This window comes from Salmo trutta, chromosome 2 (assembly GCF_901001165.1).
Source record: "Salmo trutta chromosome 2, fSalTru1.1, whole genome shotgun sequence".
Taxonomy (NCBI): Eukaryota; Metazoa; Chordata; class Actinopteri; order Salmoniformes; family Salmonidae; genus Salmo; species Salmo trutta.
The window spans coordinates 22,821,462-22,834,956 of record NC_042958.1 but is presented as its reverse complement, the minus strand read 5'-3'; the positions used below and the strand labels follow the sequence as shown (position 1 = coordinate 22,834,956).

Genomic DNA, 13,495 nt, shown 5'->3' with positions numbered 1-13,495 from the left:
GTAGATATCACAGATCGTCCTCAATAGAGAGGTTGGAGGTGTGTCTGTGTGTGGTATTGTTACCATCCTAGTACGTGTTCCTGCAGGGTCATGACCTTTGACCTATGACCCACAGCTCACTGATTGGCCCAAACTCACCTCCAGGACAATGTTTTTATAATCTGAACACTAAATTCACAAATATAATTTATTGTCAGTACTACGTCATCCAATGATGTTTACTGGCCTATAGGACAAATCTCATCCCCAGCCAACATAAGGTGGTAGCAATTGAGCCTGGGGGGTGTGGTTAAATTAGTACTGCATGATCAGATAATGGAACAGCCAGGATTCTGTGAATATTTCATTCACTTTTTTTCTGACAGTATGAAATAAATCTTTCAGATTTCAAAAACCTTCTGAAGGGAAATCTCCCCAAAACAGCAGCATTGCGCATAGACAAATTTTTTTTATCAACACCATACTAACAAGCCATGACAATGCAGTCATTTATCAATATAATATTATGTAATATTCAATATTGACTACATAACCCTGTCTGTGTATAACCTTTGACCCCTGCTGTGTTGTATAGAGTGGGTATGTTGTTTCGTAAACAGAGTTTGCTGGAGATGAAAGGAATAAATCAAGAAGTCAAGTTGTGTTCTGTCCTGTCCTGTCCATAAACAGACACACCCCTCGCCTGTACAGATGAAGTATCTTAACTTGATCACCCTGTTGCAGGAGAAATTTCCTAAAATGCAAGAAATGTAAAACTTGTAGTTTATTTGATGTTTAAAAAGGCTTCTGAAGTTTGTTATTTCCACTTTTATATTTCAGACTTGATTTTCTCTTACAAAAAATGTATCAACCCCTACAATACGAAAATGTCCAATAGTTATAATCCACATAATAATTCATTTCCTGTTGATGCAGGATTATTTTCCTGCCGTAGAGAAATGGCTCAAATTAAGATCTGACATCTGTACCACCGGCCAGACCGACGCCCCATCTGGAGCGCTAACAGAGGTGTGAGGCCGTCGCATTGTCCTCCCTGACACCGCTGCATTGTCCTCCCTGACACCATTCTCCTTCACCTATTCCCTCACGCTCTCCATTCTTCTCTTCCTCTCTCCTCTCTCTCTGTCTGAGTCTGTCCAATGTTGTTTTCCACTCAGATGACTTCTAAAGTGCCCATATGGCCCTTTGGAACTCTGCGGTGAGCCAAAGTGACTCACAACAAAGCAAATATAAGGGCTCGGTTCAATCCGTAGTGCTGAAGAGCTGCGCTACAGCGCAAAATACATTTAAAGGCAATGGTTCCCACGTTAGCGGAGACGGTAAATGCTGCATATGTCGGAGATTACCTTTAAATTCAGCGATACGGCTTGAATCAAGCTCTATATCTCTCTATAAGAGGTGTAGAGAGTCAGTGACAAGTACTAACCTATGCCCATGACCAAATAATCCTCACTCCTAATGGACAGAACTTGGTGTACCAGAATTTTCCATTCACTCCCAAGAGGCACAGATGGGGAACAATTCAACCACTGAGGAAAGTGTGGGTTGGATCGTTTCTTTAAGAACTGGCTACATCAGTTGTCATACTGTGAGACCTCCTGGAGGAGAAACACTGTGGCTGAACTGTGGAAGCTCATGTTCTGAGTTCTACAAGACTTGCACAATTACTGTGCAGGAATTACATGTGAGGATGCCTTTACTTAAAATCGACTGAACACTTCAGTGACTTTACTCTCCTGTGTAACCAACCACCTTCACAGACAGAAAGTTTAGTGAGTTGAAACATTGACATTCTATCTGATTAAAGTTTGAGGAGACTCCTTTTCCCCTCCAACCAACCACAGACAAACAACCCAGTGAGGACTGAGCGCCCATCCAGACAGTTGTTTTAATGGTTGTATCGTAATACATATTACTAATCAGAAAGATAAATAAAGACAGGAATCTGATCATCTGATTAGATTTGTCCATTTAATGGCAACATGATTTGAGTAAACAGTACACAGGTGAAGTGTGTCCAGGGAATACAATAGAAGAACGTGTCCTGATCTAATAGCCTCTGTCTGAAATGGTACCCTATTCTCTGTATAGTGCACTACTTTTGACAAGGGCCCATAGGGTTCGGATCAAAAGCTGTGCACTATATTGGGAATAGGGTGCCATTTCAGACGCAGACATAGTCACACACATATCAGTAAGTATAGGACTGGTACTGCATGTCCCATTAACTTAGACTATGGTTCTAATACGAAGCGGTAGGTTATCCAACCTGTGCTCTTTCTTTCAACATTTTTGTACATTTATAGGGGCGAAAAATAAGAACAATTTCATAATCACTACAATATTTACACAATAATTCAGTGGTGCTATCCACATTCTTGTTAAACTTTCTTTAGGATACATACATATACATTTACATAGTAGCCATACTCGTAGTTCTGCATAGTGCTTTCTTCCAGTAGCATTCCAATATTGTAACTTCACACTGTTGTGTTGAGCTAATGGGGCTCAGCATTGTTTCACGTCAGGTAGCGTCACTCCTACACAGCACTCGATGATTCATCTAGTGTAAAACAAGGTGGGCTAAGTGGACTTAACCACTAAACAGTCTAGGTTTGACCTTCAGAAAAAGTATACATACTGTACACTTAGAAAAAAAGGCTTCCAAAAGGGTTTGTCAGCTGTCCCCGTAGGAGAACCCTTTGTGGTTCCAGGTAGAATCCTTTTTGGTTCCAACTAGAACCATATTTGGTTCCAACTAGAACCTGTTCTACATGGAACCCAAAAGGGTTCTACCTTGAACCAAAAAGGGTTCTCCAAAGGGTTATCCTATTGGGACAGTCAAATAACTCTTTTAGGTTCTAGATAGCACCTTTTTTTCTAAAAATGTATAGAAACCATGTCTACCTTTTGTAAACAAAAAGCTGTGTCTGCTATAACCATAAGAAAGCAGCTCTGCCATAAAGGAACTATCCCTTCAAATATGATGTTGAAGGTATTTTTTTATAAGGCCTTAAAGTCTACTTAATTAATAAGGGAAAGGTATGACTATTTATAGAGCTAGTAGGGACTTCACCATATACACAGTCCATTCCTGACCATGAACTGAAACCAGATTTAAGATGATGTCATCGTCCCCCCTCTCCCTACAACCCTACAACAACACAACCAACCTTTCTCCAACATGTAAGCATCCGAGTTGCTTGGCAACCCTCAGAAAGTATTGTATTGCCTTAGGTTTTAACACGTCACGCCACAGCAAGGACAATTATGGTTTGTTTATGTGGGTTATTGCAAACAATCATCTGGTTCTGTGTTCATAAAAACTCTCATCACACGATTAGGCTTCGTTTATATAGCTACACAACAAAAGATGTACACTAGTTTACTGCTTTGGTGGTAGAATAATGAAGGCCAGCACTTCTGTTTGACTTACAATTTATGTTTTGACATTTTTCTTCTGTAACTCTTCTTCAATTCTTCTTTAATTTTCTTTACACACAGGCAGTTTTGGATCCAGTAGCAGGATTGGAAAAAACTAAATTACTCTGTTGTTGAGAATAACCCACCCTCAACAGCCTTCCTCCAAGGGGGGGGGGGGGGGATCATGGAGAGGGTGTTCCGTATGATTGAGAGGTGAGCCTGTAGGTTGACTGAGGGTTGAGGCTGTAGGTTGACTGAGGGTTGAGGCTAGGTCTGTTAGCTAATCTGCGTAGATGATGAATCCAGAGAAGGTGCTGTACTTGTTGTTGTTGCCCCCGTGGGCCTTGCCCCCGTCCAGTTTGATGTAGACCTCGTCTCCAGGCTCCAGATGCAGCACGGCACTGTTACTGGCATAATCATAGTTCTGGTCAGCGTCCTGGGCTATGGCACTGGCTCGAACCTAGAGGGATGGAGACATATTTACATAGTTAGTTCATGTATATAATTAGTTAACACTGGCTCCAACCTACAAGGGAATGGAGTAATGGGTACAGTAGCACTGTCTTGAACCTAGAGGGGAATGTATGGAGACAGTTTGTTATCATGAACACATGGCATTGGCTCAAACCTACAAGGTAATGGAGACAGGTGTATATAGTTAACTGCCATCAACTCACTGTGGCACTGGCTCAAGCCAGTGCCACAGTGAGTCGTATTGAATGGAATAGAATCAGCACCTTAACCTAAGGTTTCTCATTGGAGTCCCATAACAGGTCCCCCCCGAAGGTTACTCTAACAAGTTTGCTTACATTTTAACAAGAACATTATCTTTAGTTTCATAAATGTTTAATGCAAATGATATTAAAGATTCCTTTTATGTCAGTATGCAACTAAATTGAATTGCCTTCTGGGGAGTTTTTATACAACATGTGTACATAATCTAATGTTTATGACTCCAAATTGCAGTACTGTAGTAGACTGCTCACTCTTCTAAAAACAACATATTACAGTCATAGGGTAGGCCTTGGTCTTGCTTCCGATGTAGATTATAAAGAAGAGGCGATAACTGTTTCAGACCCATGGACAGCTCCAATACACAATAGGCCTACCCGGACACCCGGACACCCGGACACCCGGACACCCGGACACCCGGACACCCGAACACCAGAGACATGTCAGGAAGATTTCAAAATCAGGAAGAGCCTTGAATTCTGCATGACCCTAAGTACCCAGACTACCTACCTACCCAGGCTTGAGTGTCAGGAAGAGCCTTGAATTCTGCATTCTGACCCTAACTATTGCTAAAATAACTATTTAAGCAAGATAACAAAATACCACAATGAATTAAAACAACCAATAAAAACATTATATCAACATCACACAGAGAAAGGGATGGTAAACTTCCATATGAAGGATAGGCCTAAGCTCAATTAGACTACACCTATCCAGACCTCTCATCAACCAGAAATTGTTCAGCAATATCGCCCTAATTAGCCTACTAATCATCAGTCTTCATTGATTGATGAACATGAATATCATTACGATCTAGAAAGTGAAACATAGCAGGGAATTGTGGGCTGTTGTTTATTCAAATGAGTCTCCTCGGACACCTTCTGTAAGGTGTAACATGAGACTGTAAATTAGGGAATTTGGTATAAATCCACTGTTTGCATAACACTATTTTGATGTTCTGTGTGTGGAGATTCAAATGGAAAACTACTTTTAAATGCCATTAAAGGCATGCACAGCAAGCCCTGTTAATTCACTATAATAAAATTAGGAATAACATCTGAATTATTTAAGACGACTTTATTTAAAAATTATACTGTAAACGCTCGTGCATAAAAGCATATTTTAGTCTAATCAAAATTATTTTAATTATCTGAGTGAGTGAATAAATAAAGTATTTATTTTATTATTTGTAATTGTTTATTTCTGCTTTAGCTCACGCTTGACCTCTACTAGTCCTCAGATCAGCATGCTGTTTTCAAACACTGGATGTGACAATAAAAACTAAAAACAGAGCCTCTTGGCAGAGTCTTAGTTCTTCTTCTTTTTTTACACACCAAAAGTACCGTTTTTGCTTCAGATGAACCTGTCTGTCTGTGCTGTGAACTGATTGGCCCGTACTGTAGCTGTGTTGTGCAGAATGAGCTCCGGGCTTCAGCCTAAGTGGCTGCCTGGTCGCCCGGTACACCGAGCGCAGTAGCCGTTGACAGGGGGATGCGCATGGCGAAGCGAGCTCTGTGAGTCGAGGAGACTAACAGTGGCTTGGTGACACGGGATGTCCCGAGGGAATAGGGATTAGATGTGCTCTCTGACAGCAGCTAGTATTATGAGCAGATTCTGTAAATTCTGATCGTTGAAGCACTGTTGAAAAAGGAGATAAAATATGATTTGTAGCCATCTACAGTGTGAGTAACAAGATATTGCTAAATCTACATATTCTAATCATATTATGATTAAGGATTTTATAATAATAATAATAATGCTTTTTGTAAAAAAATATGATAGGCCTATTTTTGTCTTATTTTTTTCATTTGTAATGAAAATAATAAACAATTGTTATGATGATCTTCTATCAGATTTAGCATAATGTAATCAAGTCACAAAGACAGGAAAGTGTATAATACATTTTATTATTTGGCCTTTAAAAAAAACGTTTCTAATTGGTGTGAAAAGTAAAATAGAGATTTGTTTCGTTTCGTTAAACTCAATCATTCAGTCTTAGGAAAAATTGAATGTCAACCCAATGTCAATTCATTAACCCAATTAGTGTTGAAAATGTTTTATGATAACAATGGACAATCTTTGCCTCAGGTACATTGTCCTAATAGCGCTGTCCCGCTATTTTTTTTATTCCGTTTGCATCAATTACACGCAACACCGGGCATCTTCAATCAAGCATCCATACGCCTCCTGTCAGCGCGCACACGGGCATGACTGAGGAAGTTCAACGCAATGTTTGAGTGGGTAAAAGTGTCACTTTCGTTTTATTGTCGCCTGGCTTTAGCCTATAGGCTACTATATATGCTGGAGTGATTATTTAAATAGAAACATTCATACATGCGTAAAACTGACTTCAGCTACACTCATGAAATAAGCTAATAGCATTATATTTATCATGTTGAGGAATGTCTGCTTTAATGGTTTATGCATTTGGTCACTTTAAGGTTCCTACTTATTTTCCCATGAAACAAAAAAGAGATCACTCGAACGCCAGTTCAGTGACAAGTGACAAACGTTGAAACATTATATTTGCCAATAAACACACAAAGGCAACAACAATATGTGCCTCAGTGTGTGCGTAATTCTTTGTGCACCGGTCCATACCTGATTGTTTTTGCAGAGATCTGCCCACATGCTGGTTCCGTCCCCTCCACGCATCAGGACGTGATAAGTGAAGAAGTATATCCCAGGTATGGAGCAGGTAAACTTCCCTGTTGTGGGGTCGTAATGGTTCCCCAGATTAGTGACCACGTCGTCGAATTTCAGCACCTCGTAGCCCTCGTGCTGTTTTTTAAGGCCTGCGTAAAACGCGATTTTGGGAACGGTGCTGTACGTAGCCGCGCTGATAGCCCCCGCCGCGGCATTGGGTCCCGGTGGCCCCGGTAGTCCAGGCCGTCCCGGTTCCCCCTTCTCCCCGGGTGGCCCCATCGGACCGGGCGGGCCCTGATCACCTGGGATGCCTCTGGGTCCAGCCTTCCCCGGGCGGCCCGGTTCTCCTTTCGGACCTGTTATAAAAGTTGGTAAAGACTGCATGAGGCTGTTGTCCGCTCGCACCGTGTCTGCCGTAGCGGTCGGTGACTTGGTTCCATATGGATCACATACCATCCTGCAGGTTCCCAGCATCTCATAGTGCGCTGAAGTTCCAGCGGAGTTAACCAGAACTGGGATCAGAATCACCAGCACTAACACCATGACGACTCCAAGCACTCCAGCCGCTATTAGCCGCTTCCTGCCGACCAGTCTCGTCAGCGCAGGGCGATCCTCTTGTCTGCTTTTGGGTGAAATCTTGGTGGTTGATGAGGTACGCTTTTAAAAAGAAAAAAATATACAGCCAATATTGGTTTGTTGGTAAGTTAATGGTAATGAACTTTTTTGGGCCAAGCCCCCTGCGCGTCTGTTTTTTTTCTTCTTTCCGCTCTTTACTTTTTTGTGCTGATGTTTGCTTATTTAAGTCTCACCGAATCGTAAAGTTCAGCCCTTTTCCTGGCTGCTCGCGCTTTAAGTCGTCAGTGCTTAAAAAAACCCACTGTCTTCAGCATCTCTGTGAGGTGGCGGCTGTACTTTAAAGCCCTGCTGTAAAGCAGCCACGTGTGGACGCGTAGCACAAAAAAACACTTCGGTGGGAGAACGCACTCCTTCCTCTCCTATATTCTCCAACGCTCCACAGATTATATCCAAAGCCAACTGGTCTAAAGGTCTACCACTGTGTACACAGTCCAGAGTTGGTTAAAGAATAGCAGCATATCAGGTGTAAGCACGACTCTATAAACCGCTGGTAATGTCATTAAACCCTGTGTGGAGAGCGGAGTGCCTCTGATCAGAGCGCGTAGCTTACAGAGTTGTATGCGCAGTACTCTGCACTGCACAGAGAGAAGAAAAAACAGAGAGGGAGGGCAAGATAGTGCACCGTCTTATAAAAGATGAAAATCTAGCGCAAAGTAACACCACCCATTCCGTTGTCTTGATATCTCGCTCGGTCCAAAACTCAGACTTGGCATCACTAGGACCAGAGGAGGAGAGGCTTGGAGGGATGCAATCAGGCCTTGGACAAAGATGGCATTAATCACTGCTTTAGAGGATATACATGAGAAATGTTTCAAGCTTAGACACATTGGATTGTTTTATTTTAGCGTTTACTCAGGGCTCTGTGGTAACATCTCTATATGTTTCTTTAGACTAATATCAATACAGCACTTATGATTTACACGTAAACATGATTAATACATGGTTACATTCCTGTAAGTCAAACTAGGACATCAGGAGCCAGGAGAAGGCAATCGCTGGTCGCGGACTCTTATGTCCTTTAAATCAAACCATGGTTCCGGGTTATTATACCGCCCAAAAAAATCCAATATTATTGAGACCACTTAGTTGATACATTATACAAATCCCAGACAATGAGCTACGAAGGTAACATGGCGATCATTATAATGACACTTCTGTCAATATCATAACAGCAGAAGATAAATTATAGCACATTGCTGTGGTAAGCACAAACTATATCTTAATGTAGCTTATTGCTGCTTGGCCCTGGTATCCAAGGTAAATATGAGGTATACATTTGAACAGTTTAGGTGATATTCTTTACGCTCCTTTCACACGTTCAACAGGTTGTTACCACAAACACGATTGCTGTGTTGCACTTGGATGTGCGCAAAGCCCTGCACTGCAGGTCATAAGGATAACGATTTGCTAGATGCATAAAAGCAGCACGTCCTGTCTGAAGAGCTTTGAAGTAGCGCTGGGACCAAAAAGGTGTCTGTGACACTATTTCACTGTTTAAGGCCACCCAAGACCAATTTTGCGCACACACACACACGTTCTCTGTTACTCATATTCTATAGATTGGCATGGTCTGGGTGGCATAGGTGCCTGTAGGCACCAATCGGCCATATGCCATCTCCCCCTCTTCACCCATTAAGGTGGCATAGAGCAGGTTCCCTAGCCAATCAGGTCTACCCTAACACACAGTGGACCCTATAAATCACCCAGTGAAAATCAATGGCCTTGGTTAGCTGGGGACCTATTGTGTCCTTGAGGCCGTGAGATGAATTGAGAAGAAGGAACGAAGGAATAACATCTGTTTAAAGGAAGGAGTAGCAGAAAGGAAATAAAAACAAGCTTAAAAAACAAAACGTTGAGGTAATGACTTTTACCAAAATCAAAGAGGGGGCCAGAATCAAATCTATTCCAATGCAGCATTGTGAAGTTTTAACTTAAAACAACAATAGTTGGAAAAGGTCATAGATTCATTGTTGTCGTTGACTGATCTACCATTCGCATAATGATGCATTTCCCTTGACGAGCTCCATTTCTCAGGCCAGTCCTCCCATTCTAATGGAGGCTGACAACACAATTGAACTGCTGTAGAGAATGGGTCAGGTTGCCATTATTCTAGATCCACAAATAGATGGATTGGTTCTAAACTCTCAGACAGTAATGAATTGCCAATACCCTTTGCAAAGTTTAAAAACCACACCCTGTTTTGGACTTGTAATTGTTCAGATTTTTTGAGGGATCAGATTAAACCCTCTGGCCAGACTGAAGGTGTAGGAGGAAGGAAGAGCATAACGGCCAGAGAGTATTGTAGAGTGAAGAGAAGGATGGAGGAGGAAGAGCATAGAGGGCAGAGAGTATTGTAGAGTGAAGAGAAGGATGGAGGAGGAAGAGCATAGAGGGCAGAGGGCATTGTGGTACGTTGGAAAGCGTGACAAATCCATCTGCACTGTTGGTTGAGGGACAAGCGTCGTGTAGAAGTGATGCCACCAGTTAGAAGACAATGGGGCAGAGAGAGTAGATTGGAGAGGGAGACAGGCTGTGGATGAACACAGGGGAAAGAGTGATGAGATGTTTGGATAAGGAGAAGAGGATGATTTACTGGTGTTAATGAGGAACGGGGAGAAGGTAGCGTAGACAGTGTTTGGAGACAGGTATGAGAGAGAGAGAGAGAGAGGAGCACCGAGGAGGAATGGGTAAGGGGTATGCTGGCTCAATGGGGCGAGGTGAGTGGTGTGTGTGTGAGAGCAGAGGGGGTGTGTGGATGCGTGTCAGGTCTCCAGCTCCATCTTCTGAGTTGTTGCGTCGGCTCTAAGAGATGGACAGATGTGCCCGCTGTGCTTGTGAGCATGGTGTGTGAACGAGCAGGACAGGCAGCCCCACAGTGGCCAACTGACACACACCGATTCACACCCGCATGCACACACACACACCATCCTAAGAGTCATCAGCTGGTTACCAGGAGACACTGCTGAAAGGTCAGTTCTAAGGAGATCTCATCGCCTCCCTCCACCCGCCATCATGACAACAGGGGAGGTGTGTGTGTGTGTGTGTGTGTGTGTGTGTGTGTGTGTGTGTGTGTGTAGGACAGGTGTGTGAGGCGTGACAGGGCCGTCTTAGGGTGTGTGATCTCCCTGACTGACTTGCCGTGTGTCCACAAGTTCAGTGTTTAACTCTCCTAGAAACCCCACCCATATGGGTTATCAAAGTTATACAGCAGATTTGGACCAAAATCTAAACTCAAACCAAATGGATTGCTTTATTTAAAATATTGAAAACAGAACACATGTAACGTACAGTATATTGTGGCATCTGGCGCATGGCTTGATAAAAGCATAATAAAAAGGAGTACATTCTTTTCATTGACATTATTAAGCTGAAATGTTAAGGACAGTTGTCAGGAAGCGTGTTTCCGAGGCACGTTTAAAAATAACACTTTCAGCAAAAGACTCAGGCTATCAATGGCTATTCTATGGCTTGTCCCAGATAGTTGCGGATGTATTTCAAAGTCACTTGACAAAATGGAACAATCAAAATACTCCAGGTCATTGAAAAGACTTGGACAATGGTTTTACAAAGTGGATTATGACCGAGCACCGTACCAGACTATAGTGGATTGCAACTTTAGGACGCCATATTGTTTCAGTGTTATGTCCCATATGACTGATATCTAAGGTACATGGCCACCCCATTGTTGAAAGCTACTTGTTATCCTTTATAAAAATGAGCTCTGGGGGCATTTTGGCCACTGCTGGCTCCCTTAGCTCGTAGACAGCAAACATGTACAATTGACCACAAGAGACAGTGAGGATACATATCCCTGTGTTACAAAACAAGACTGTAAGAAGAGAAAATGCAGGAAAAGGTAACAGTCAGTGACTTTATACCCCTCTACTCCCCTCGAGGGCAGGATACAACAGATGCAGTTAAGACCCTTTAAAGCCGTCTAAAATCCCTCCATCCACTCGGGCTGCAGCGGCTGCCTTTACACAACCTGTCTCACTACAGTGGAGACAAGGAGTCACCAGGGAGTGCTGGAGGGGGTCGGATATGGCCATCTCCAAATGGCCTACTCCTCTCTCCTCCTCCTCCCCGCTCTCCAAATGGCCTACTCCTCTCTCCTTACCCTCCCTCATCCCGCTCTCCAAATGGCCTACTCCTCTCTCCTCACCCTCGCTCTCCAAATGGCCTACTCCTCTCTCCTCACCCTCCCTCATCCCCGCTCTCCAAATGGCCTACTCCTCTCTCCTCACCCTCCCTCATCCCGGCTCTCCAAATGGCCTACTCCTCTCCTCACCCTCCCTCCCTCCCTCATCCCCGCTCTCCAAAATGGCCTGCCCCCCCCCCCCCATATCTCTCCTCCCTCACCCGGCGTCCCTCGTCTCACCCCCTAGTCTCACTCGCTCTCTGGTAAGCTGGATCAAATCAAACGCGGGGTGAAGCTAATGCCGTCTCTCTGGTGGTTACTCTACAAGGCGTTTTGTGTCGGCAGATACCTACACAAATTAGCATTGTTTCACAATAGTCTCCCCCACCAAGACAGGCTAATTCAGTTACTGTGGGACCACAGGGGCCAGAGCCCGTTAACCTGTGTAACGACTTCACCACTACAGATATGGCTTGGGAAATGATTTATCTTCCAAATTAAGTTAAGAAACAAATTGCTAATGGTTTAAAATCATACTGTCTGAGAAAAGTGAATAAAAGACGCTTTATGAATTGGTTTGAAGAGGATGGGTTGACTGAATCAGTCCTTTGGTCTGCTTAATAAAAGGGTGCTGTAATAAAATCGGCCTCTGTGGCAGTTGAATAAAGATGCATGGTGGACTACCATTCTAACACTAGTGTGACATCCTGAACATAGAGCAGTATAAAATGTAGTTCTGTGTTCCTCTGATAAATACATAAAAAGAGGGGCAAACAAGCGGTCAGCTCCTCCTCCTCTTCATCCTTCTCATCCTCCTCTCCCTCATTTGTTTTTGGCGGCCAGGGGCTTGCGGCTGATCTTTTTGGTTTTGTCGTTGTTCTTCTTCGGAGGCTCGGGGTCGGCCTGCATGTGTCGGCCGTACAGACTGTGGTAGGAGAAGAAACAACAGGGATTTGTGTTACATACTCTACGTATGCATTCATGCACAGCTACACTGAATCTCAGCTCAACATCTCTTGTCCTGACTATTCTCATGTATCATCAAACATGTACAGTATTTAATTCAACCTCTTATTAGTCTAACAATTAATTAAACGTTATTACAGCATTTATACCCATTTTTAATAAACAGGGCTAAATAAATAGGACATAATCAAAAGACGGATGAAAGAGAGAGATGGGGAAACACTATCTATGTGAGGCTAAACAGCCCCAGTTGGGGATTATCCTGCAGAAGAACAGGGAATACACAGAGACAATTATCTTAGAACTGGGCCGCTCTGGCTAGGGGGAAAAAAGAGAGGGAAGGGAAGAGGGAGGAACAGTCCTTTCCAGCCCACTGCTCTTTCACTCTCTGTAAGGGAGAGCCACCCATGGGGCTGAGCAAAGTGACAGAGGGCGAGAGAGAGAGAGAGGGGAGGGAAAGAGTGCAGAAGATAGAGAAAGAGAGGGATACATAGAGAGGGGTAGTGGGGGCATGAGAAGAACAAGAAGGAACTGAGGCCATCGATGAAAAGATAGAGGTTGTAAACAACTGTCTGGAAAGAGGTAAAGAGGAGAGGAGGAAAAAGGAGGAACGGTAAAGAGCAGGTTGATGGACAGGAGACAGCGGAGTGCATGTTACTGCCTGGCCACTTGTTGAGGGTAAATGAAGAGTGCCATTTCAGAAATAGTTATAATTGCAGATTAGGCAAATGTCAAGAGTCTGATTAGCTTTATGGAAGAAGTTCAATTCTAATACAGAAATTTGAGATATAGCCATGCAGAGCTTCTCACACGCACACACACACACAAAGGTGTTGACTGACTCTCACGCTGCATAAATCAAACACATTTTTCATTAATTATGTAGATAGTTAATATTTCACTTTTGACAGAGCGATATTTTTACTGTCTATCAGCATAAACAAAATTCTGTTG

General features: G+C 43.2%; 2 protein-coding genes across 5 annotated transcripts in view; both read right to left on the bottom strand.

Annotated features, from left to right (window-relative positions):
• Positions 1–1,952: 1,952 nt before the first annotated feature.
• c1ql3a (complement component 1, q subcomponent-like 3a) lies at positions 1,953–8,228 on the bottom strand. The gene is made up of 2 exons (XM_029698818.1): positions 6,757–8,228; positions 1,953–3,883 (listed from the first exon to the last, which is right to left on the bottom strand). Exons 1-2 carry the CDS (start codon positions 7,342–7,344, stop codon positions 3,704–3,706), a joined length of 768 nt encoding a protein of 255 aa, XP_029554678.1. The 5' UTR covers positions 7,345–8,228; the 3' UTR covers positions 1,953–3,703.
• A 3,816-nt stretch (positions 8,229–12,044) lies between these two features.
• rsu1 (Ras suppressor protein 1) overlaps positions 12,045–13,495 on the bottom strand; it is a 35,359-nt gene continuing 33,908 nt past the window's right edge. For all 4 annotated transcript variants that reach the window (XM_029698788.1, XM_029698807.1, XM_029698781.1 and 1 more), the window contains exon 9: positions 12,045–12,500. In XM_029698788.1, the coding sequence (XP_029554648.1) occupies positions 12,398–12,500 (103 nt within the window). In that variant the 3' untranslated portion in view covers positions 12,045–12,397. The remainder of the gene's footprint in view (positions 12,501–13,495) is intronic.